Consider the following 26683-nt stretch of genomic DNA (forward strand, 5'->3'; position numbering starts at 1 on the left):
CAAGTCTGGGGCACATGCCACTCCTTCTGCCCCCTTTGTCCCAGCTTTGATGAAAGGGGCGGTGCCAGGGACAGCCAAGTTTGTGGAACTGAGTCTAGGGCACGTGCCCCCCTTCTGCCCTGGCTTTGATGAAAAGGGGCAGGGCCAGGGACACTCAGGTTGTGGAACCGAGTCTGGGGCACGTGCCCCCTTCTGCCCCAGCTTTGATGAAGTGGGGTGGGGTCAGAGACAGTCAGGCTGTGGAACTGAGTGTGGGGCACGTGTCTCCCTTCTGCCCCCCTTGTCCCAGCTTTGATGAAAGGGGGGGCGGGGCCAGGAACAGCCAAGTCTGGGGCACATGCCACTCCTTCTGCCCCCTTTGTCCCAGCTTTGATGAAAGGGGGCGGGTCCAGAGATAGGCTGTGAAACTGAGTCTGGGGCACGTGCCCCCCTTCTGCCCCCCTTCTGCTCCAGCTTTGATGAAAGGGGCGGGGCCAGGAACAGCCAAGTTTGTGACACGGGGACAATTATTATTTGTTCTGCATTCCGCCGGTAATTGCCCCAAGCACAGCTGCCCCCCCCCCAAAACGGGGAAATTTAGGTTAATTATTCATCTTTATTTTTGAACACGGCCTCCACTGGAGGGGGAATTCCACACATTGTGTTCAGACAATACGGAGAGAAACTGATGACACCTCGTCATATCTGCAGGCCCAACCAATGAAATGCTCCCATTACAGGGTGACAACGCTCTGTCCTGCCCCGCCCATTGTGCTCCAGTGTTGTCACCCCAATCACAGGGGGGCTTCCCATGGTGACTACATGTGGGCGTATATCAGCACTTATCATATATCAGCACTTATCACACAGACATCACCCCCCCCCCCCCCCCCGTGTCACCATCAGGGAACCTACCCTGAAAAATGGCGTGGCAGCAATCACTGTAGTGTATGGAGGCGGGAAGTGGCTGCAAAGAGGCCGCAGGAGATCCGCAGCACTGCCATGTAACAGGGTGGGGGGGGGGGCAGGTTTGTTATTGCCACCCAAAGCCTTGGATTACCACTTAGCCACCCCCCACGTAGCCTGGCAGGAGGACATACATTTATATTATGGCTTTCACCCAAGTGATGTAAAGCAGGGAGGAAGGGACTGATAGGAACGGAGCAAAGTCCTCTGCAAATGCCAACAACGGTTATAAAACCCGTTTTAAATAAAGTTTGTTCGTTTTTTTTTAGTTCTAGGAAAGCAGACGGCGAACTAAAACCCAGGTTTTCATGCCGTCACCCACACGGAAACGAGGCCGGACCCATCCATTGGTAGGGGGATCCCTAATGCATCATTGGGCGTTTAGCGACCTCCCTGCCAATTGGACGAGTCCGGCCTCATCCCGGGTGGGTGACGGCATGAAAACCTGAATCCTGTAGGCTCGGCAGCCCAGTGGGAGGGGGAAGGGGGAGCATTCTCTCACCAAACTTGCAGCTTGATCTTCTTCCCCTGGATCTCCGTGGTCCGGATTTTAAAGTCGATCCCTACAAGGAAACGAAAAGCAAAAGTTAGAAAAATTTTATAAAAAAAAAAAAAAAAAAAAAAGAAATTTATATATATATATATATATATATATATATATATATATATATATATATATATATATATATATATATATATATATATATATATATATATATATATATATATATATATATATATATATATATATATTAAATATTTATTATAAAAAAATATATATATAATAATAAATATATATAATATTATTATAAATATATATTTTAGTAATAATAATAAAAAATAATTATACATATATTTTAATAATAATAAATATATAAACACACACACACACACACACACACACACACATACATATTATATATTTATTTATTTATGCGGTAAGAATGTATATGTAACAGATGAATGTAATAAATATTCACAACAATTAAAAATTATTAAATATATATTATATATATATATATATATATATATATATATATATATATATTTATATTTAATAATAATAATAATAATAATAATAATAAATATATATAATAATAAATATATATTTTAGTAATAATAATAAAAATAATTATACATATATTTTAATAATAATAAATATATAAACACACACATACATATATATATATATATATATATATATATATATATATATATTTATTTATGCGGTAAGAATGTATATGTAACAGCTGAATGTAATAAATATTCACAACAATTAAAAATTATAAAAAAAACCTTACCCAAGCCGGAGTTTGTGGGGGTCTGCAGCAGGGGGCCCCACCAGATCCCACCCCCCCCCCCCCCATGTGAATGAGTATTGAGTAAATTGTACCTATTCACCAAAAAAAAGTAATAAAAACACAGTCAGTTTTTGACAATACCTTAATAAAAAAATAAAACAATGCCCCCACCCCATGTAGATCCATCGTCAATCACGCCGCCCACTCCCCGAGGACGGCTGGCTTCGCCGTCTAACAGTTCTTAAATAGGTAAGGGGGGGGGCCACCTGGCGGTGTCCCCTGGTGGCACCGCCCCTCCCCCTGTTACTTCACGGACCGGCGCATGTTGGGTCAGTGACCTCACGAAACCCCCCCCCCCCCCCCACAACCACCGGCCAGGGTTGTGGGAATGAAGCCCTTGTCCCCCCATCAACATGATGGAGCCCCGCCCCAAAGAAACCCCCCCCCCCTCCATGTTTAGGGCATGTGGCCTGTTTAGGAGTGGGTGTGTGGCGCTTACTCGTCTCTCCCCCCCCCCCCTTTCCTGACCTGCATGCTTGGATAACAGTTTGCTGTGGATTTTGGGGAGGTACCCCACGCTATTTTATTTTTTTTACATTTTGGTTCCCCTTAAAAAGCCAAAGGGCCTGGTATGCATTGGGGGGGGGGGACCCCACACATTTTTTTTGTCATTATTTTTAATTGACAGCTGATGAGTCAACTAGTTCAATGCGGTAAATTACCACAAAACTGAAGAAATAAACGCACTCCGTATTTAAACGCAAAATTCCTAGTGAATTGCACTTTCACAACTGATTTACCGCAAGTATATATATATATATATTTTTATAATTATTAATAATACAAAAAGTAATAAAAAAAATATAAAAATTTTAATGAAAAAAATAAATAATAAACTTCTCTCCCCGCCCCCCCCCCCCCCCCGTCACCACTATGACCAATCAGAGTTATGCATCATAACCGCCATGAGCTGTACTGTGCACCCAGCTGCTACGGGGCTGTGACCACCAGAAATGCGTTAGAAAGGGGGGGCAGGAAGGCGAGGTGAAGTGCGAGGAAAAAGGGGGTCATTCAGTACATCCTGGATTCTGCAGACGGCGACATTCCACACGGCGGTGATAGGTGACGGTAGCCGGGGGAGGTCTGACTAATGTTTAACCTCAGAGCCTCTGGCGAATGTAGACACAGGGTATCAAAATTCAGCCGACCAATCAGCAAAAGACAAGAATTTTAAATTCAGCAGACTGGCCCAAAAAATAAATAAAAATTAAATTTTTCTGTGGCAATTTTTTTTTTTTCGCTGTCTTAGGATAATCAAATGATCCTCCGCGATACAAATGTTCTGTACCCGGGTATTTAGCTACTGGCTGATCATCTTCTGTTTGTTGTATTTTTTTAAATATATTTCTATGTTTTAAACTTATTGTATTAGTATTTTTTTTTTAATGTGTGCGTATATGTAATGTAATAATATTTTTCATATTGCTAGTGCTTTTTATTATAAATTTATATATATATATATATATATATATATATATATATATATATATATATATTTATTTATTTATTTATATTTATTTATTTAAGACAACAAAAAGAAAAACAAATTACGCCAGAAAAATTCCTATAATAAATAAAAAAAAAAGGGAAAAAAAAAATGTATTTATTTAATATATATATATATATATATATATATATATATATATATATATATATATATATATATATATTTTTTTTTCCCCCTTTTTTTTTCCCTTTTTTTTTTTATTTATTATAGGAATTTTTCTGGCGTAATTTTTTTTTTCTTTTCGTTGTCTTAGGATAATTGAATGGTTCTCCTGCTCTGTGATACAAATGTTTTGTACTCAGAATCACCCAGGTATTTAGCTATTGGTCGACCATCTACTGTTTGATGTATTTTGTTATTTTAGGTTTATTTTTATTTATTTTTACAGGAAAAGAAAAAAAAAAAAAAAAAAAAAGGCAACAGCGCACAAAAATATATTTGTATTTTTTTTACCTATTGTATTAGTATTCTTCTAAAATAATAAAATACACAAATCCTCTGCAAAGCAATATAGGAAAAACTTTTTTTTTTTGTGCAGTGTAAGAATATTTTTCAATGCTGCTTTGCAAAGTGCTTTTCTTCTTTTTTTTGTGTGGTTTTAGTATTGCATTTTGGCAAGAAAATAAGTAAAAACCCACATTTTTCTCTTTTTTTTTTTTTTTTTTTTTTTTTTTTTTTTACACATTCTTTACATTTTCCTGTAAAAAAAAAAAAAAAAAAAAACACACACACACAATAATACTCAGGAGCCATTTACTGAAAATTTTCCCATCAAAACCATCTATATTTTGCCTCCCCTACTGATTCTGCCAAAATGTAGCTAAATTTTAAGAATTTTAGGAAAATTCTGGTGAAGCGATGATGGTCATGTTAGCTCATCCCTGGTGTGGGAAGGGAAGGGAGGAAGGAAGAGCTCTGATTGGAGCGGTGAAGTGATGAGAAGGAGCGCGTGTTCCTGCCATTGTTGTGCGATGACATCCCCCCGCGTCCCGGCGGTGACAACGAGGAAGCATCTGATGTGCGTTCTGCGCTCCGGGAAAAGTGACCGGCTGGCCGCGCTGACTAACCCCCCCCCCTCCCCACACCCCCAAACTTTTACAGAGGAAAAAAAAAGTTTCCTGCGGTTTCAAAAACAAATACATGTTGTTCGCAATCCTACCGACCACATGAATAGCGCTGATATTTAAAGTATGGCATTATTATCGGACACCATCCACCAGTAATGAAAGAATATTCCAAACTGGAGTACATTTTTTAAAGTTAGGAAAAAAAAAATATATAAATAATAAAAAAAAAAAAAAAAAAAAAAAAAATTTACAAAAATTTGTGCAATTTTTTTTTTTTTTTTTTTTTTTTTTAAGGTTTTGCCAAAATTTTGGATGGAATGTGAAAGGGTTAAACGTTCGTCTGATTTTTTTTTTTTTTTTTTATTTCCCCATTAGGAAGATTTTTTTGTTTCTATTTTTTTTTTTTTACATTTGTCTGGGTGACACCAAAACAGGAAGTGATGAGGAATCCAAAGTGTTACAGGTGTCACCGCAACAGGAATAAAATAAAAAAATAAAAAATAAATAAAAAAAGGTGTACACTTGTTCTGGTGATAACTTTTCTAAAAGGGGGACACTTTGTTCTTGAAGTGTAACTAAAGGCAAAAAATTGATGGAGTGGAGAAGGATTAGGACCCCCCCACAGTGAAAGAAAATTTCAAATTTTGGGTCACCACAACAGGATTAGAGAAAAAACAAAAAAAAACAAAAAAAAAAACAACCTTTCATTGGGGACACCAATTCGGTCGACAACCAGGGATTTCCTCTCACTTCCTGTTGTGTCTATAGGACAGGAAGTGAATGGGACACCAATGACCCAAAAAAAAAAAAAAAAAAAGAAGAAGAACACAACATTTTGGCTTTGGATACTCTGGAGGAAAACGCTGATCAGCAGAAAAGACTTTAATCCCAAACAAGCAGCGAAGCTCTGAATAGTCAGACGGTGAACAAAAAAAGCGACCGCCGCCATTCAGATTATTTTAACAAGAATTCGTCAGCCGCTTCCAAACCGCCGAGAAATCCACAAAACAGAAGCCTAAGAATGACAACAATGACAGCAGGAGAATCATCTGATAACAAAGATGGAAACAAAGTAACCAGATGATGTCACATCAGAGAGAAGATAAAGAGACACACCGAGAGACACAACAACCCGGGAACCCACCTCACATCACAAGGAGATCTCCGACAACAAACTGACTCAGGAGATTCCACCAAACCAACCCTAGAAGTTCCACCAAACTGATCCCAGAGAGTCCGACCAAAGAGAGATCCCACCAAAACCGACCCCAGAGAGATCCCACCAAAACCGACCCCAGAGAGATCCCACCAAAACCAACCCAATAGAGAGTCTAACAAAACTGACCCGAGGTTCCAACAAAACCGCCCTGAACGTTTCCAACAAAACTGACTCAAAAGATTCCACCAAAAATGACCAAATAGAGATTCCGATACACCGACCCCAGAAAGAGATTCTACTAAAACCGACCCCAGAGAGATTCTGAAACACTGACCCCAGAGAGGATTCCACCAAAACCGGACCGCAGAGCGTCCAACCCCAGAGAGTCTGACAAATCGACTCCAAAGAGATTCCACCAAAACCGACCCCAGAGAGTCCAACCCCAGAGACGTTCCACCAAACCGACCAAACAGAGATTCCAACAAAACTGACTCGAGAGATTTTACCAAACAGACGAAATAGAGAGTCCATCAAACCAACCGGACAGAGTCTCAAAAACTGACCCGAGAGAATCCGACAAATATCTACTATAGGAGAGATTCCAACAAACCCAACCAAAGAGATTCCGACAAATCAAAGGCCGAGAACAAAAACAGCGACTGGAGAGATTCCACCAAAAATGACTAAATAGAGATTCCGATACGCCGACCCCAGAAAGAGATTCTACTAAAACCGATCCCAGAGAGATTCTGAAACACTGACCCCAGAGAGGATTCCACCAAAACCGACCCCAGAGAGTCCAACCCCAGAGAGTCTGACAAATCGACTCCAAAGAGATTCCACCAAAACCAACCCCAGAGCGTCCAACCCCAGAGAGTCTGACAAATCGACTCCAAAGAGATTCCACCAAAACCGACCCCAGAGCGTCCAACCCCAGAGAGTCTGACAAATCGACTCCAAAGAGATTCCACCAAAACCGACCCCAGAGCGTCCAACCCCAGAGAGTCTGACAAATCGACTCCAAAGAGATTCCACCAAAACCGACCCCAGAGCGTCCAACCCCAGAGAGTCTGACAAATCGACTCCAAAGAGATTCCACCAAAACCGACCCCAGAGCGTCCAACCCCAGAGAGTCTGACAAATCGACTCCAAAGAGATTCCACCAAAACCGACCCCAGAGAGTCCAACCCCAGAGAGTCTGACAAATCGACTCCAAAGAGATTCCACCAAAACCAACCCCAGAGCGTCCAACCCCAGAGAGTCTGACAAATCGACTCCAAAGAGATTCCACCAAAACCGACCCCAGAGCGTCCAACCCCAGAGAGTCTGACAAATCGACTCCAAAGAGATTCCACCAAAACCGACCCCAGAGCGTCCAACCCCAGAGAGTCTGACAAATCGACTCCAAAGAGATTCCACCAAAACCGACCCCAGAGCGTCCAACCCCAGAGAGTCTGACAAATCGACTCCAAAGAGATTCCACCAAAACCGACCCCAGAGCGTCCAACCCCAGAGAGTCTGACAAATCGACTCCAAAGAGATTCCACCAAAACCGACCCCAGAGCGTCCAACCCCAGAGAGTCTGACAAATCGACTCCAAAGAGATTCCACCAAAACCGACCCCAGAGAGTCCAACCCCAGAGAGTCTGACAAATCGACTCCAAAGAGATTCCACCAAAACCGACCCCAGAGAGTCCAACCCCAGAGAGTCTGACAAATCGACTCCAAAGAGATTCCACCAAAACCGACCCCAGAGAGTCCAACCCCAGAGACGTTCCACCAAACCGACCAAACAGAGATTCCAACAAAACTGACTCGAGAGATTTTACCAAACAGACGAAATAGAGAGTCCATCAAACCAACCGGACAGAGTCTGAAAAACTGACCCGAGAGAATCCGACAAATATCTACTATAGGAGAGATTCCAACAAACCTGACCAAAGAGATTCCGACAAATCAAAGGCCGAGAACAAAAAAAGCGACTGGAGAGATTCCACCAAACTGACTGGGAAGATTCAAACTGACTGGAAGAGATTCAATATCTTAAAAAAAAAAAAAAAAAAATTAATATAAAAAAAAATTATATACGAGAGTGCAGACAGGATTATGAAATCCGGCGCGGTGATTTTACGAAGGTCGTTGACCTACTGAGGGGTTTTCCCAATCTCAGCCAAACCGGGCGCAACTTTTTTTTTTTTTTTGCTGGCGAGCGACCAATCAGGAGGATTTTTTTTTGTTGTTGTTTTTTTTTTTTTTAAGACAAATAATTATCTTCCAAAAAAAAAAAAAAAGGGGTCGGCAATCTTTTTGAATAAACCTTTTGGCCGCAGGCCTGGCGCAGCAGAATGAAGGCGGATATCGCGAGGGGACGAAGTCTGACCCACAGAGCTTACAATCGCAGCGTTCTGTGAAGTCAGGCAGGACGGGACACGACTTATTATTTATTTCTTTTTTTGGGAATGCGGACACAAGTTTTTTTTGGGGTGGGGGAGGGGAGGCTCACCTATGGTGGAGATGTAGGTGCTGTTGAAGCTGTCCTCGGAGAAGCGGACGATCAAACACGTCTTCCCGACCCCGCTGTCCCCGATCAGAAGAAGTTTGAAGAGATGATCATAGGACTTCGCCATGTTTGAGGGAGAGAGGAGAGGGAGGAAGGAGGGTGGAGATGGGGGAGGAGGAGGAGGAGGAGGAGGACAGGGGGGGAGGGGGGGGGGAGAGCTCGCATAGCACACAACTTAGCATTGGCTGCCTGAGAGACGGGAAAACATAGGAAGAGGAGTCAGGACACACCCCCGGGAATTCTACTAAAGGGGCACTCCACCCACACCGGACACTTTGTGTGTTTGGCCAGATTTTACATTGATTAAAGTGAATTCACCATACACAGTGCAATCTGATTGTACAATCCCCAGCGATAATGTACTGCAAGAGCCTAGCTGGCTGGATATAAACTTTTTGGATAGAGAACTTAATTCCCCCAAATAGCAAAGTTTTAACAAATGAGTTTGTACACCCGCTGTGCCCATTATGAGGGGTTTCCACCATCCCTGTGCCAAGTTCCCGGGTCTGTACATCCGCTGTGCCCATTATGAGGAGTTCCCTCAATCCCTGTGCTGAGTTCCCGGGTCTGTACACCCGCTGTGTCCATTATGAGGGGTTCTCACCATCCCTGTGCTGAGTTCCCGGGTCTGTACACCCGCTGTGCCCATTATGAGGGGTTCCCACCATCCCTGTACTGAGTTCCCGGGTCTGTACACCCGCTGTGCCCATTATAAGGGGTTCCCACCATCCGTGTGCCGAGTTCCCGGGTCTGTACACCCGCTGTGCCCATTATGAGGGGGTTCCCACCACCCCTGTGCTGAGTTCCCGGGTCTGTACACCCGCTGTGCCCATTATGAGGGGTTCTCACCATCCCTGTGCTGAGTTCCTGGGTCTGTACGCCCGCTGTGCCCATTATGAGGGGTTCCCACCATCCCTGTACTGAGTTCCCGGGTCTGTACACCCGCTGTGCCCATTATGAGGGGTTCCCACCATCCCTGTGCTGAGTTCCCGGGTCTGTACACCCGCTGTGCCCATTATGAGGGGTTCCCACCATCCCTGTGCTGAGTTCCCGGGTCTGTACGCCCGCTGTGCCCATTATGAGGGGTTCCCAATATCCCTCTGCTGAGTTCCCGGGTCTGTACGCCCGCTGGGCCCATTATGAGGGGTTCCCACCATCCCTGTGCTGAGTTCCCGGGTCTGTACGCCCGCTGTGCCCATTATGAGGGGTTCCCACCATCTCTGTGCTGAGTTCCTAGGTCTGTACACCCGCTGTGCCCATTATGAGGGGCTCCCACCATCCCTGTGCCGAGTTCCCGGGTCTGTACACCCGCTGTGCCCATTATGAGGGGTTCCCACCATCCGTGTGCCGAGTTCCCAGGTCTGTACGCCCGCTGTGCCCATTATGAGGGGTTCCCACCATCCCTGTACTGAGTTCCCGGGTCTGTACACCCGCTGTGCCCATTATGAGGGGTTCCCACCATCCCTGTGCTGAGTTCCCGGGTCTGTACGCCCGCTGTGCCCATTATGAGGGGTTCCCACCATCCCTGTGCTGTGTTCCCGGGTCTGTACGCCCGCTGTGCCCATTATGAGGGGTTCCCAATATCCCTCTGCTGAGTTCCCGGGTCTGTACGCCCGCTGTGCCCATTATGAGGGGTTCCCACCATCCCTGTGCTGAGTTCCCGGGTCTGTACACCCGCTGTGCCCATTATGAGGGGTTCCCACCATCTCTGTGCTGAGTTCCTAGGTCTGTACACCCGCTGTGCCCATTATGAGGGGCTCCCACCATCCCTGTGCCGAGTTCCCGGGTCTGTACACCCGCTGTGCCCATTATGAGGGGTTCCCACCATCCCTGTGCTGAGTTCCCGGGTCTGTACACCCGCTGTGCCCTATATGAGGGGTTCCCATCATCCCTGTGCTGAGTTCCCGGGTCTGTACGCCCGCTGTGCCCATTATGAGGGGTTCCCAATATCCCTCTGCTGAGTTCCCGGGTCTGTACGCCCGCTGGGCCCATTATGAGGGGTTCCCACCATCCCTGTGCTGAGTTCCCGGGTCTGTACACCCGCTGTGCCCATTATGAGGGGTTCCCACCATCTCTGTGCTGAGTTCCTAGGTCTGTACACCCGCTGTGCCCATTATGAGGGGCTCCCACCATCCCTGTGCCGAGTTCCCGGGTCTGTACACCCGCTGTGCCCATTATGAGGGGTTCCCACCATCCCTGTGCTGAGTTCCCGGGTCTGTACACCCGCTGTGCCCTATATGAGGGGTTCCCATCATCCCTGTGCTGAGTTCCCGGGTCTGTACACCCGCTGTGCCCATTATGAGGGGTTCCCACCATCCCTGTGCTGAGTTCCCGGGTCTGTACACCCACTGTGCCCATTATGAGGAGTTCATTTTGTTTATTGAAAAATCTTACAAACAACTTATATACAATAAAACCATAATAAATAAATAAATACAAGCCAGAAAGAACAAGAACAAAATAAACGGTGCAAGCCAAATTGCACATTACATAATCCCTATGGGAGAGCCAGACTAAGGAACATCACCGTCACCATGCATGGAGCCTTTTATCAAAAATATATTTGATCTGAAAATCTAGGGGAGTGAAAGAAGAATACAAAGGAAAGCCACGAGATCAACAGGCAGCCGCTACAGAGCCCTGATATTCCTCCACGCCTTTATCCAGGCCTCCTGCTGCCACCTGTCTTTCTCAAGACCCCGAATCTTCCCAACCTCACCCAGAATGTTCTGCACCACCACTTCCACAGGGAGGATTTTACTCCGTAAGGATACCTGACACCGTGCACTCCACGTGAAATAACGGACTACTAGACTAACTAAAAAAAAAGTGTTTCCAAATCATAATCCCGACGAGTCTGGAAAGCCCCATACACCCACTCTGCATAACTCATATGGGGGAGGAAGGGTATACTCAGAGCCCTCCCCACCCTCTTGTACACCTCTATATTAAAAGGGCACTGAAGTAGAAAGTGATCCATGGACTCCACCTCTCCTCCACTCTCGGGCAGCCCCGATCACTCATGGAAAGAAACTTCAAGTTGCCATTCACATATAGTTTCCCATGAAAGGCAAGCCAAGCCTGATCCCTAAACTTCATTGAGATTCTCTCCAAATTAATCAACCGCAAACCCACCCCCAAAACCAGGCTTGGGCAATCCCTCAAGGCCAGTGGCTCGCAAAAAGCAGAGCTCATGATCCACTTCTCAAGAAGTTTCCTTGGAAGAGATCTGACTTCTCCTGCTGTTACTTGCCACTGCCGAAGTATTTTCAAACACGGGGCAACATAAGCCGGGAGCTTATCATGCTTGACCCTCAGGCTTTTCACTGGCCCACCATTTTCCCAGTCTTGCAGAAAGGGCCTAAACCAGGACTGGAAAATACCAACCCACCCAGGCGGTCTCTCTGCCAACATGTTACCAAGATTGTACTTCACAAACATCAGAGAGAAAAAGACTACAGGGTTGATCATCCCTAGACCACCCTCCCGCCTAGGAAGGTAAGTCACATTCCTTTTGACAAGGTTTATTCTGCTCCCCCATAACAGCTGGAAGAAACAAGTATAGACCCTGGTATAGAGAGAAGCTGGCAAAACGCAAACAAAACTGACATATAGGAAAATCGGAATCAGGTAAGTCTTGACCAGATCAACCTTTTCCCTCAAGGAAAGCCGCCAACCTTTCCAGCTTGCCACCTTGGCATTGGCATTCTCCAGCCTGTTCATCCAATTTGCATGGCCATAGTGACCTGGGCCAAATTCAATGCCTAGAACTCTAATTTTTTGCTGGGGCTCCGGGAAGTCATCCGGGAGAACAAAGCTCTCACCTTCCACGCCCATCCAGAAAGCTTCACACTTGTCCTGGTTGACCTTTGAACCTGATGCCTCCGTATACTGCCTTATCACTGAGACCACCTCCTGCGCCTCCCCAGTCCCAGAGACAAAAAACATAAACGTCATCAGCATAGGCCACAACTTTCAAAGGAGGCTCACCAGCGATGCCCATAGGTACCCCACACAATGGCCCATTCTCCAGCCTTCTAATGAAGGGGGTCGATTGCAAACGCATATAGCAGAGGACTCAAAGGACCACAAAGGGTTGCCCGACCCAACCATTAACCAGAGGAAAGCTTTCAGCCCCTTTGTACAAAATCTTGAGCCAATCAATGAAACCCCCCTCCAGGCCATATTTGCCAAGAAGGAGCCACAAGTACTCATGATTAACCCGATCAAAGGCCTCAGCCTGATCCAATGTCAGCAAAAATTTACCCCAACCAGCAGCCCTACAATGCTCCAAGGCCTCCCGGACGGCTAACACTGCTGAGAAAGTGCTTCTACCTTGGACCGAACAGTGCTGGTGGTGGGATAACAAACTGCCTGCCACTGGCGATAATCGCCAAAAGAAAATTTTTGCCAGTATCTCTCTACCGACATTAAGAAGGCTAATGGGGCGCCAATTCTCAATCATCGAAGGATCTTTACCCTTTGACAGAAGGATCACTGCAGATTGCCTCTTGGAGGGAGGGAGAGAACCCTCATACAAACAGCCATAAAAAACCTCTACAAGGTAGGGAGCCAGGATCGTCTTAAAACATTTATAAAATTTGGCTGTCAACCCATCTGGCCCTGGCGTTTTCTTGATGGCCAGTTTATCAATAGCCTGGACTACCTCATCTGCAGTGATTTCATCCACCGAATTCATCAAAGGAACATTACTTTCCAGTCCTGGTGTAGAGTCCAAAAAACCCAACATCCTTGTCCGATCAAGGTTCCTTCCTCCCAGGAGATCGGCATAGTATGACCTGACAACCTCCAGGATCCCTGACCTAGACTTCGTCAGAGAGCCCGTACTGTCCTTCAGGCCATGGACCGTCTTAACTGCTACGCCCTGTTTACAGTTCTGGTAAGGGTCAGGCGAATGGTATTTCCCGTAATCCCTCTCCTCAACCAAAGAGGCGTGCCGGTCATATTCATGTCTCCTAAGGAGGAGCTTCACCTCAGAGATCGCCCCAGAATCTCCTCCATCCGAAACAAGGCGGTCAAGTTTCCTCCGCAAACGCTGGTAGGTGATATACTTATCTTGCTGCTTCTTTCTTCCTATGGCCTTGAAAAGTCTAACAGTCCGCTGTTTTACAAGCTCCCACCATTCTGACTTGCTGTTGCAAAAGTCTAGGATCGTTACCTGTGCTTGAAAAAAATCCTCAAAGGATTGTCTTACTCTCTCGTCTTCCAGGAGGGCCGAATTCAATCTCCAGATACCCCTCCCCCTAGGTGGCATGTCTGAGGCATTCAGAGTCACAGACAGAATACAGTGGTCAGAAAACTCCACTGCCCGACACACAGGTGCCGAAAAAGCAGAGTCTCCCTTTTTAAAAAAAAAAAACTATCTATCCTACTCTGACTACTACCTCTCTGAAAAGTGAACCCCGTGCTGTCTGGGCAACGCTTAATGTGCGCATCTACCAGACCTGCTTCCCTAACTATCGCATTGAGAAAAAGGCCCAGCTTATCTCTGAAACCTCTCCTGTCTTTAGACCTAGTAATGGTGTTAAAATCACCTCCAAAGATAACCTGCTGGGCCGTAAAAAGAAAAGGCTTAATCTTTGTAAAGAGGCATTTCCTGTCCCACTTCGTCTGGGGACCATAGATGTTAATCAGGCGCAGGTCCTGCCCCCTCACAGAGATGTCCAAGACCATGCATCTCCCAATCTCTACCTCAATTACCATACCAGAAAAAAGGCTTGCCTGCAAAAGACCAAAAGGAGGGACCACTCCTTCTTTGCCAGATGTATATATTGACCAGACTACTCAGATGGGTCTCTTGCACAAACAAAATGTCAGCATCAAACTCGCTGAGCAATAATAAGGCCATATGACGAGCGCTTACTGATCTTAAGCTGGCAACGTTAATGGTTGCCACTTTTAACGAGTGGGAACTGCCATTAGGGTAGTTGAGGCAGACGTTTCTTAGCCTGACTACTCCCTCTGCCTGGAGAACCAGCCCGCTTCATTGCACGCTGGCACTCATCATCCATAGAGGACGCTGAACTCAACGAGTATGCGTGGCTGGCGTGATATAAGCTTGGGGATGAGCCCTCTCCAGTCCGGCAGGCCCCTACACACGTGCTCATATTTCTCCCAAAATATATCCAAAGACTCCAGATGGATAAAGGCCAAATCGTACTCGTAGGTACCTACCGGACGGATCAGGGCGAAGATATCTGTGGGCCTAAACCCCATCTGCAGAATCTTATCCACCACTGCCCTCCTATGCGGAGGAGGTTCTCCACCCTCCCATCTAAGCTGCACAACATTCCTCCTTTTAAACATTGAAGAAGATAAAACATTTCTATATTCCTTCCCTGCTTGCTCCCCCTTCCCAGATCCTGTAGCGGTAACACCAGCATAAGTTTTCCTTACAGACACACCAATTGCAGTCTTGTCCTTGGACCCAATCAAACCTGCTGGCAGAGGCATAGGCTGCGCTGATGGGCACTGATAGGCTGCACTGATAGGCACAGGTGAGGCTGCACTGATGGGCATTGGGCACTAATGGGCTGCACTGATGGGCGCTGATAGGCTACAATGATGTTCACTGATAGGCTGCACTGATGGGCGCTGATAGGCTGCACTGATGGGCGCTGATGGGCACTGAAAGGCTGCACTGATATTCTGCATTGATGGGCACAGGTGAGGCTGCACTGATGGGCATTAATGGGCTGCACTGATAGGCTGCACTGATGTTCGCCGATAGGCTGCACTGATAGGCTGCACTGATGGGCAGAGGTGAGGCTGCACTGATGGGCATTGGGCACTAATGGGCTGCACTGATATTCTGCACTGATGGGCAGAGGGGAGGCTGCACTAATGGGCATTGGGCACTAATGGGCTGCGCTGATGATCACTGATAGGCTGCGCTGATTTTCGCTGATCTGCTGCACTGATGGGCTGCACTGATGTTTGCTGATAGGTGGCACTGATGGGTACTGATAGGCTGCACCGATAAGTGGCACTGATGGACACTGATAGGCTGTACTGAGAGGTAGCAGTGATGGACACTGATAGGCTGCACTGATGAGCACAAGCGAGGCTGCACTAATGGGCACTGATATGCTGTGCTGATAGGCTGCACTGATGGACACTGATATGCTGTGCTGATAGGCTGCACTGATGGACACTGATAGGCTGCACTGATGGACACTGATAGGCTGCACTAATGGGCACTGATATGCTGTGCTGATAGGCTGCACTGATGGACACTGATAGGCTGCACTAATGGGCACTGATATTCTGTGCTGATAGGCTGCACTGATGGACACTGATAGGCTGCACTGATGGGCACTGATATGCTGTGCTGATAGGCTGCACTGATTGACACTGATAGGCTGCACTGATTGACACTGATAGGCTGCACTATGGGTGCTAATAGGTGGCACTGATAGCTGAGCTATGACTAGGCACTGTTAAGTGTGAAACGCGTCAGTTCATTTGTCCCATTTTTTGCTGTGGCTACTATCTGTTGGACTTTCTACAAATAAAGTCTATATTCCGGGGTGTGGGGCTGTCCACAACTTCCTTTTTGCCTCATGTTATATGCTTAGCCGGCACCTGGGGTTCCAGTTCCGAGGAGAGTTCTAGACCCACATTTCCACCTGGAGCGCTGATCCCCTCCCCCCCTATAATAAAAGAAAGTAATAATAAATGGTAGATATCAGATTTACAATAATAATGATAGATATATAAAACAGAACATGATATAATAATAAATAATAGATGATAATGATATAATAATAAATGGTAGATGTTGGAATAACAATAATAACACATTGTATTCTATAATAATATGACTTTGTTATAATAGTATTAGTACTATAGAGGTATAATAATAATAATAATAATAATAATACAATAGATGATATAAGTATAATGATGATGTCAGAGATCACATGACCCCCCTCTCCCCGGACATGTCCCGGCTTGTCTCCCCCATGGTCTTCCCACATAGTCGGGTCTCTGGGTCCCCTCTTTCCCTTCTCCTCCCGGTTCCGGGCACACCCCCACCCCAACCTCACAGTGGGGCCCCCTAGGCCCCAGGCTCCTCCCCCCGTCCCCTCCAGGGGGTCGCGATTCGGGTTTTGCCTCCACCAAGATGGCGGCCCCCTTCCGCCGTGAGGTCACTTCCGGCTCCTCTCCTTATATTGCGGGCTCGGTTTCCGGTCTGCCTCCTTTTCTGCAGCGGCCTCAACCTGAGAAGATGCCAGTGAGTGCGGGGAGAGCGGAGCGCTTCCTCCCCCTCCATCTCCCGCCGCCCCGGGGGAGGGGACGAGGGGCACCGGGACCGAGGAGGGGGGATGGGATGGAGGGGCCCCCGGGGGGGGGGGGAGAGAGAACACAGAGCGCATCCGGGCCTAGGAAGAGGCCTCGTGTGTGGGGGAGGGGTGTAGAGGGGACATGTGTGGGGGAGGGGGGGGGCTCTCCTGTGTGAGAAGGCTCTGATGGAAGCTGACTCTACCAGGAACACGTGTGTGTGTGTGTGGAGGTGAAAGCTTCTTTCGGGGCCCAGACGCACAGGAGGGCCTCACTGAGGGCTTCTGATTGGATGAGGAGGGTTTGTTGTCACATGTTTCAGGCACTGGGGGTGTAGTAGGAGGAGTTTCAGGTAGGTGGGCACTGGGGGGGAGGGGTCTTTAGGCAGGTTACAGGAGGGACCCCAATATTAGTATCCCCAGCCAAGCTCCTCCCCCAGTGCCTGAAACATGTCACACTGCTCCCCACCAGCCTGCTTTCCTGAGCCCCTCCCCTTCTGCCTCCTTATCCAATCAGAGCACAGTATAACCTGTTCCGGGTGGGGGGAGAGTCGGCGGATTTTGGCTGTGGGATAAGGGTAGCTGGTCACCCCAATCTTTAGTGTCTATTGCCCCCCCCAGGTCTATGGGGGAGGGGCTCGGAAGACTGGAGAGGATAAGAATAACATGTTTCTGGCACTGGGGGAGGAGTTCACGAGTGGGTGGAGCTTGGTATGCACTGGGGGAGGGGGTGGAGCTTGGCAGGCACTGGGGGAGGAATTACAGGAGTGGGTGGAGCTTGGCGGAGGGGGGTGAATGTTGGGGGTCCCCTCTGACTGTGTCCTTCATGAGGCCCCCCCCCTTCCAATCTGAGCACAGTATGACATGTTTAAAGCGCTGTGGGAGGAGTTACAGGAGTGGGTGGAGCTTGGCAGAGGGTGGGTGGTCACCTCAGAATTCCATTGGTGGATGTTGGGGGTCCCCCTTCCTTTATGACCCCCCCCCCCCCCCCTCTCCATCCAATCTGAGTGTAGTATGTGTTTTAGGTGCTGGGGGAGGAGTTTTGGCAGGTTACAGGATGGGGGAGGAGCTTGACCATATTATGAGGGGGTGGGGATTACATGATGGGGAGGAGCTTGGCCACATGAGGGATGCGGGAGGAGCTTGACCACATTATGATGAGGGGCTGTGATTACAGGATAGGGGAGGAGCTTGACCATATTATGACGAGGGGGCGGGGATTACAGGATGGGGGAGGAGCTTGGCCACATTATGATGAGGGGCGGGGATTACAGGATGGGGCGGAGCTTGGCCACATTATGAGGGGGCGAGGATTACAGGATGGGGGAGGAGCTTGGCCACATTATGAGGGGGCGAGGATTACAGGATGGGGGAGGAGCTTGGCCATAGTATGATATGGAAGAGGGTTACAGAATGGGGGAGGAGCTTGGCCATATTATGATGAGGGGGCGGGGTTGAAGCATGGTATTAGGAGACAGTTACCTGTGTGAGAAGGCTCTGATTGAAGCTGAGCTCTCCTGACTCTGCCAATAGCAGGTGATTCGGAAAGTGAAAGCTTCCATCGGAGCCCAGACACACAGGAGCTCCGTCACCCCTCAGTAATGGCAAGCACGGGACCCCGGCTTCTGATTGGATAAGGGGGAAGGTCATGGTATATGTTTCAGGCAGATTACAGGTGGAGGTGGAGCTTGGTTGTGTGATGGTGTTGGGGGAGGAGCTCAAGAAAGTAGGCCCTGGGGAAGAGGTAGGGTACATGAAAGGGGGTTACAATTTCCAGTACAGGATGTTAGGTGGTGGCTGTGGGCGGGGACACTTTTTATTTTTTTATTGGTCGGATTCTGACGTTTCTCCCGCCTCTCCTGACAGCTCGCTAAAGACCTCCTACACCCCTCCCCTGAGGAGGAGAAGAGGAAACACAAGAAGAAGCGTCTGGTGCAGAGCCCCAACTCCTACTTCATGGACGTCAAATGTCCGGGTGAGTACCAGGGGAGGGGTCTGGGGGGGAAGGGGCGGGGTCTGTGTGGGCAGAGCCCCAACTCCTACTTCATGGATGTCTAATGTCTGGGAGGAAGGGGCGGGGTCTGTGTGGGCAGAGCCCCAACTCCTTCATGGAGTCAAATGTCCGGGTGAGTACCAGAGGAGGGGTCTGGGAGGAAGGGGCGGGGTCTATGGGCAGAGCCCCAACTCCTTCATGGAGTCAAATGTCCGGGTGAGTACCAGAGGAAGGGGCGGGGTCTGTGTGGGCAGAGCCCCAACTCCTTCATGGAGTCAAATGTCCGGGTGAGTACCAGAGGAGGGGTCTGGGAGGAAGGGGCGGGGTCTATGGGCAGAGCCCCAACTCCTTCATGGAGTCAAATGTCCGGGCGAGTACCAGGGGAGGGGTCTGGGAGGAAGGGGCGAGGTCTGTGGGCAGAGCCCTAACTTCTACTTCATGGACGTCTAATGTCCGGGTGAGTACCAGGGGAGGGGTCTGTGTGGTCAGAGCCCCAACTCCTTCATGGATTTAAATGTCTGGGTGAGTACCAGGGGAGGGGTCTGGGAGGAAGGGGCGGGGTCTGTGGGCAGAGCCCTAACTCCTACTTCATGGACGTCAAATGTCCAGGGGAGGGGCCTTTGGGCAGGGAGGAAGGGGGTGGAGTCTGTGTGATTACCATAACTTACCTTTTTTTTTTTTTCTCCTCCCCCTCACAGGATGCTACAAGATCACCACCGTGTTCAGCCACGCCCAGACCGTGGTGTTGTGTGTCGGCTGCTCCACCGTCCTCTGCCAGCCCACCGGGGGGAAGGCCCGTCTGACAGAGGGTGAGCCAGGGGGAGGGGCACATACAGGGTGGGGAATGCACATTGATGGAACTTCCTGGTTTATGACGGGTGTTTTCAGGCGGATGTCGGGTATTTTTTTAGGCTTTGATGTTTTTCAGGCTGGTGGCGGGTGCTTTCTGTGTTTATGGCAGGTATTTTCAGACTCAAGGGTGGGTCTTTTCAGGTGCGGGTATTGAGTTTGGGTTTTTGTTCGGACTGATGGGCATATTCTAGGTTTATGACGGGCATTTTCGGGCCGATGGGCATATTCTAGGTTTGACGGGTATTTTCGGACTGATGGGCATAGTCTAGGTTTATGACGGGTATTTTCGGACTGATGGGAATAGTCTAGGTTTATGACGGGTATTTTCAGACAGATGGGAATAGTCTAGGTTTATGACGGGTATTTTCAGACTGATGGGAATAGTCTAGGTTTATGACGGGTATTTTCAGACTGATGGGAATAGTCTAGGTTTATGACTGGTATTTTCGGACTGATGGGAATAGTCTAGGTTTATGACGGGTATTTTCGGACTGATGGGAATAGTCTAGGTTTATGACTGGTATTTTCGGACTGATGGGAATAGTCTAGGTTTATTACGGGTATTTTCGGACTGATGGGAATAGTCTAGGTTTATGACGGGTATTTTCGGACTGATGGGAATAGTCTAGGTTTATGACGGGTATTTTCGGACTGATGGGAATAGTCTAGGTTTATGACAGGTATTTTCGGACTGATGAGAATAGTCTAGGTTTGACGGGTATTTTCGGACGGATGGGCATAGTCTAGGTTTATGACGGGTATTTTCAGACTGGTGGGCATAGTCTAGGTTTGACGGGTATTTTCGGACGGATGGGCATAGTCTAGGTTTATGACGGGTATTTTCAGACTGGTGGGCATAGTCTAGGTTTATGACACATAGGGGCTTTTCCTGGTTTGATGGGTATTTTTAGGCTTTGATGTTTTTCAGGCTGATGTCGGGTGTTTTCTGGGTTTATGGCAGGTATTTTCAGACTCAAGGGTGGTTGTTTTTCAGGTTGCGGGGATTGAGTTTGATGGGGGAGGGGGGGTGGTTTTGGGACTGATTGGCATATTTCAGGTTTATGACGGTTATTTTCAGACTGGGCATAGTCCAGGTTTATGACAGGTATTTTCAGACTGATGGGCATAGTCCAGGTTAATGACTGTTATTTTTCAGACTGATGGCAGTTATTTTCAGCTTATCAAAGATAATATAATGGAGGTGGGAGAATAATTAAAGTGATATACACTATATAAATGCTGAACAAAGTGAATTTGAGCCTCCCCCACCAGCCTGAAGCGGGTGTCGGGGCTCAAGGGCACCCGCCCTTGTCGCATATACACAGTGATGGAAGAAGCTGCTCCATCACCAGATCCTGTTTTTTATTTTTATTTTTCAATAAACTTTTCTGTTGGCCACCCGCACATCACAAACGTAGTCATCCACCACTTCCTGCTTTCTTGCAATGCACTTCTCTGTGGGAGGGGCTTAGACATTGACCTTTGCGATTAAGCCCCTCCCCCTGGATGAAACGCGTTGGAGTGGGGTCTGGTGGGTGGGGCAGTGTTTTTTTTTTTGTTTTACCATTGTTCACTGCAGAATAAAGTTTGAACAGAATTTGACAGTGACGCAGCTTCTTCCACTATTGCTATACGCCTCCAATTTTCTTTTTGCTTTCAGTAACAAGGGAAAAGGGGTTAGGACCCCTGTCTGTGTTTTTTATCCTATTTGGAGATTTCACTTCCTGTCCCAGAGACAACAGAATTTTCAGACTGGGCATTTTCCAGTTTAATGACGGTTATTTTCAGACTGGGCATTTTCCAGATTAATGACGGGTATTTTCAGACTGGCCATTTTCCAGGTTAATGACGGGTATTTTCAGACTGGGCAGTGTCCAGGTTAATGACGGGTATTTTCAGACTGGGCAGTGTCCAGGTTAATGACGGGTATTTTCAGACTGGGCACTGTCCAGGTTAATGACGGGTATTTTCAGACTGGGCAGTGTCCAGGTTAATGACGGGTATTTTCAGACTGGGCAGTGTCCAGGTTAATGACGGGTATTTTCAGACTGGGCATTTTCCAGGTTAATGACGGGTATTTTCAGACTGATGGGCAGTGTCCAGGTTAATGACGGGTATTTTCAGACTGATGGGCAGTGTCCAGGTTAATGACGGGTATTTTCAGACTGATGGTCAGTGTCCAGGTTAATGACGGGGATTTTCAGACTGATGGGCAGTGTCCAGGTTAATGACGGGGATTTTCAGACTGATGGGCAGTGTCCAGGTTAATGACGGGGATTTTCAGACTGATGGGCATATTCCAGGTTAATGACAGGTATTTTCAGACTGATGGGCATATTCCAGGTTAATGACAGGTATTTTCAGACTGATGGGCATATTCCAGGTTAATGATGGGTATTTTCAGACTGATGGGCATATTCCAGGTTAATGATGGGTATTTTCAGACTGATGGGCATATTCCAGGTTAATGATGGGTATTTTCAGACTGATGGGCATATTCCAGGTTAATGATGGGTATTTTCAGACTGATGGGCATATTCCAGGTTAATGATGGGTATTTTCAGACTGATGGGCATATTCCAGGTTAATGACGGGTATTTTCAGACTGATGGGCATATTCCAGGTTAATGACGGGTATTTTCAGACTGATGGGCATATTCCAGGTTAATGACGGGGATTTTCAGCCTTTGCTCGGGCAGGAGGGTGTGCTTAGCTGAGAGCTTCTCCTGGGATATATGACATCATCTTGGCCCAGGCCAGAAACCAGGAAGTAACTGAAGAAATGTGGGGAAAAAATGTTTTTAGACTTGTTGGGATTCCACTTGTGGCTGTTCAGGAGATTCTATAGAATTGTACAAAATTTTTTTTTCAGAGCACTGTTTTTGAACTGGTGAGTTGCCTGGATGTGGTGTCGCCAGCCAAGCATCAGTGCGAGAATAACCCGCGTGTTATAACTGGCGCCTCGCGGCCGTCTCCCGCGTGGCGCTTTTAAAACAATGCTACAGACCTGAGAGCTTGACCCGCTCTGTGCCTTCTCCACCATCTGCCCTTAGTTTGGGGAGCTTCAAACTGGATCGGCTGTCAGTACATCAGGATTGGTCGATTTTCATATATACAGTATCTGACAAAAGTAAGTACACCCCTCTGAAGAAATGACACTTGTCTACAATGTAAAGTAGTGAGTGTACAGCTTGTATAACAGTGTAAATTTCCTGTCCCCTCAAAACAACTCAACACACAGCCATTAATGTCTAAACCCGCTGGCAACAAAAGTCAGTACACCCCTAAGTGAAAATCTCCAATTTGGGCCCAAAGTGTCAATATTTTGTGTGGCTGCCATTATTTTCCAGCACTGCCTTCACCCTCTTGGGCATGGAGGTCACCAGAGCTTCACAGGTCACCACTGGAGTCCTCTTCCCCTCCCCCATGATGACATCACGGAGCTGGTGGATGTTGGAGACCTTCCCCTCCTCCACCTTCCGTCTGAGGATCCCCCACAGATGATCAATAGGGTTTAGGTCTGGAGACATGCTTGGCCAGTCCATCACCTTTACCCTCAGCTTCTTTAGCAAGGCAGTGGTGGTCTTGGAGGTGTGTTTGGGGTGGTTATCATGTTGGAATACTGCCCTGCGGTCCAGTCTCTGAAGGGAGGGGATCATGCTCTGCTTCAGTATGTCACAGTACATGTTGGCATTCATGGTCCCCTCAATGATCTGTAGCCCCCCAGTGCCGGCAGCACTCATGCAGACCAAGACCATGACACCCCCACCACCATGCCTGACTGTAGACAAGACACACTTGTCTTTGTCCTCCTCACCTGGTTGCCCCCACACACGCTTGTCACCATCTGACACCAAATACCTTTTATCTTGGTCTCATCAGACCACAGGACATGGTTCCAGTAATCCATCTCCTTAGTCTGCTTGTCTTCAGCAAACTGTTTGTGCTCTTTCTTGTGCATCATCTTTAGAAGAGGCTTCCTTCTGGGACAACAACCATGCAGACCAATTTGATGCAGTGTGCGGCGTATGGTCTGAGCACTGACAGGCTGACCCCCCACCCACCCCTACAATCTCTGCAGCAATGCTGGCAGCACTCATACGTCTATTTCCCAAAGACAACCTCTGGATAGGACGCTGATCACGTGACCTCAACTTCTTTGGTGGACCATGGCGAGGCCTGTTCTGAGGGGAACCCGTCCTGTTATACCGCTGTATGGTCTTGGCCTCCGTGCTGCAGATCAGTTTCAGGGTCTTGGCAATCTTCTTATAGCCTAGGCCAGTGATGGCAAACCTTGGCACCCCAGATGTTTTGGGACTACATTTCTTTCCCATGATGCTCTGGCACTCTCCAGTGTTGCTGACCATCATGGGAAATGTAGTTCCAAAACATCTGGGGTGCCAAGGTTTGCTATCACTGGCTTAGGCCATCTTTATGTAGAGCAACAATTCTTATCTTCAGATCCTCAGAGTTCTTTGCCATGAGGTGCCATGTTGTACTTCCAGTGACCAGTATGAGAGTGATTGTGGTGTTATCACTCTCTCTCATACTTGTCACATGACACCGGGGGGGAGGGGAAAATGGCTAATTGGGCCCAGTTTGGACATTTTTTCACTTGGGGGTGTACTGACTTTTGTTGCCAGCGGTTTAGACATTAATGGCTGTTTGTTGAGTTATTTTGAGGGGACAGGAAATTTACACTGTTATACAAGCTGTACACTCGCTACTTTACATTGTAGACAAGTGTCATTTCTTCAGTGTTGTCACATGAAAAGATTTACACAAATCCTGAGGGGGTGTACATACTTTTGTGAGATACCGTATATATCCCATTAGTTTGGGACTATTTGATTGGTTTGTGTGAAAGTTACTTACTGGGATCCCCCAATGATATGTAGCAAAATACATTCTGCCCAAATTTTATTCCAATTTTATTGTATGTTTTGAAATTAAGTTGTGTGTGTGTGTGTGTACATGTATGTATATATATATTTAAAAAAAATTGTATAATTTTTCTACAAATTTTTCGGTCTTTTTCTGTTGGAAAAAAAATGGCAGTAGTGATCAAATGCTCTTTGTGTGAAAAAATGTCATTTGGGTATGGCGTTGCATGACTATCTAATTGTCAAAGTAACGCAGCACTGAATGGCAAAAAATTGCCGGGAGGGGGGGTAAATCTTCCTGGGGCTGAGATGGTTAAAGATAGTCACTTGCTGGAGTGTTAGTTCCTCTTTAACCACTTTAAGGTTGACCCCCCCCCCCCCCCCCCCAACCCCACCATGACCTGGACGTTTTTTGCTATTCGGCACTGAATTACTTTAACTGGTAATTGCGCAGTCATACAGCGCTGTACCCAAATTACATTTATAATAATTTTTTTACAAATGGATTTCTTTCGGTGGTATTTGACCACCACTTGGTTTATTTTTTTTGCGATATAAAAAAAAAACAGAAAATGTATTTAAACTTTTTTTTCAAGTTTTCATAAATTTGGGCCGGAATGTAATCTGCTACATGTCTGATAAACCAATACTCAATGATTGGGATCTTTTTGTGACTGTTGGTCCACACACTATGGGATTTATATCTGAAAAGTGATCAATCCTGATGTACCGACAGCCGATCTCTAGTCTAGAGACCCGAAAATGTCAGGACAGTACAAATATATCACCCCTTTTTGGATTGTTTCTGCATGCGCCAGCCTGCTGGAGTAGTAGATGTACTGTATGAGGAGTAATAGTGTAGATGTACTAGGAGGAGGGGGGGAGGAGGTTGATGGTTCTGTGGTGTTTTATTGTTAGGAGGTCACCTTCACCCAGAGGATAGGTTGTCACAATTTGTCCCCACAAGGTCACATGGAGGTCTCATTTGGGAATTGCCATCACTGTTTTCGGTGACACTGGAAAAAGACGGTGAATCTCCCCAGCGGGGACACAAATGGCAATAAAACATGAAAGGGGTTCTAATTCCCTCCATGCTCTTTTCAAAACCAACTTTAGGTGCTTTAAAAACAAGTGTTCCTAGCTAAGGACGCCTGTGTGAGAAGCCTCGGATTCTAACCATTGTCTCTTTCGCCCACAGGTTGCTCTTTTCGGAGAGAAAGCAGCACTAAGTGTCCCCAAGCCGGAGACGCGTTATGGCGTTCGCTGTGCGTGGAGATGTATATTTTGAAGGACGCGGTGGGAGGGGGAAGGGCACCTTTGCTCATCCATCTGGGACACTAGCCCCATTCCCTTTCTCTCAATAAATTTTGGATACAATTTTCTCTGTTTTGTGGTTATTTCCTGGAAACTGGTGCTGGAAGATCAGGTTGGTTGTGTATTGATGGATACCGTTGGGTCGGAAGTCGGCCTGAATGAAGGTGTCGTGTCTCCTGAATGTGTGTGGGGTTGCTCGGAGCTCTGGGCTGACTAATGCACTGTTCACCTGTCAGTCCTTCTAAGCGGCCTCTAGCGAGGGGGGGCTCCTCGGCCTCTGAAATGTGTTCTGATTGGCCAGTATCTCCCCAGGGCAGGACCCAGCTCTGCAGAGCCATCGAGTGAACCAGCCAGCGTCCTCCTGGCTGTAGCTGAGACACTGACAGCACTTGCAATCCACCTTATTTATGTCCCATTCCCTCCCCCCCCCCCCCCCCCCCCCCCCAAAAAACACTGAATTCAATTACTGGAGGGAGCCATTGAGAATGCACCAATGCCATCCTGCCAACAAGATCCCTGGGAATGCCGAGTGTCCTAAATCTCATAAGATTACAGAGTTTAGAATCATCTTGTGAAATTTGGGCTCCTCAACGTTCTTTGAGATCAGTCCTGAAAGAGGGTGATGGTGCTATTTACCTAAGCACTTTGAGAAAGAGGGGAAAAATTAACTTCCTTCCACAGGGACATACATGTGTTTGGGGGGGGGGAGGGGGGGGGCTTGGCTTGAGTAAGTGGATTT

General features: G+C 47.2%; 2 protein-coding genes, 1 long non-coding RNA gene and 1 other non-coding gene across 4 annotated transcripts; 3 read left to right on the forward strand and 1 right to left on the reverse strand.

The window, feature by feature from the left end:
* Positions 1-1447: 1447 nt before the first annotated feature.
* RAB13 (RAB13, member RAS oncogene family) lies at positions 1448-8731 on the reverse strand (the record flags this gene model as incomplete). Its single annotated transcript, XM_077463929.1, is given in 2 exon segments — positions 1448-1508; positions 8543-8731. Coding segments are annotated over 2 exon segments (185 nt in total), but the record flags the coding sequence as incomplete, so codon positions are not given.
* Positions 8732-16698: 7967 nt separating this feature from the next.
* RPS27 (ribosomal protein S27) lies at positions 16699-26007 on the forward strand. The gene is made up of 4 exons (XM_077463930.1): positions 16699-16856; positions 18769-18877; positions 19594-19704; positions 25829-26007. The coding sequence occupies exons 1-4, from the start codon at positions 16746-16748 to the stop codon at positions 25969-25971; spliced, it is 474 nt and encodes a 157-aa protein (XP_077320056.1). The 5' UTR covers positions 16699-16745; the 3' UTR covers positions 25972-26007.
* On the forward strand, positions 19711-20966 carry LOC143942578 (uncharacterized). The gene is made up of 2 exons (XR_013264804.1): positions 19711-20534; positions 20573-20966. It is a non-coding gene; the product is annotated as an uncharacterized LOC143942578 (long non-coding RNA).
* LOC143950496 (small nucleolar RNA SNORA76) lies at positions 22621-22754 on the forward strand. Its single transcript, XR_013265858.1, has one exon. It is a non-coding gene; the product is annotated as a small nucleolar RNA SNORA76 (small nucleolar RNA).
* Positions 26008-26683: the final 676 nt, after the last annotated feature.

The sequence above is a fragment of the Lithobates pipiens genome, unplaced genomic scaffold, assembly GCF_037356315.1.
Source record: "Lithobates pipiens isolate NorthernLeopardFrog02 unplaced genomic scaffold, aLitPip1_a1.2 Scaffold_30, whole genome shotgun sequence".
Lineage (NCBI taxonomy): Eukaryota > Metazoa > Chordata > Amphibia > Anura > Ranidae > Lithobates > Lithobates pipiens.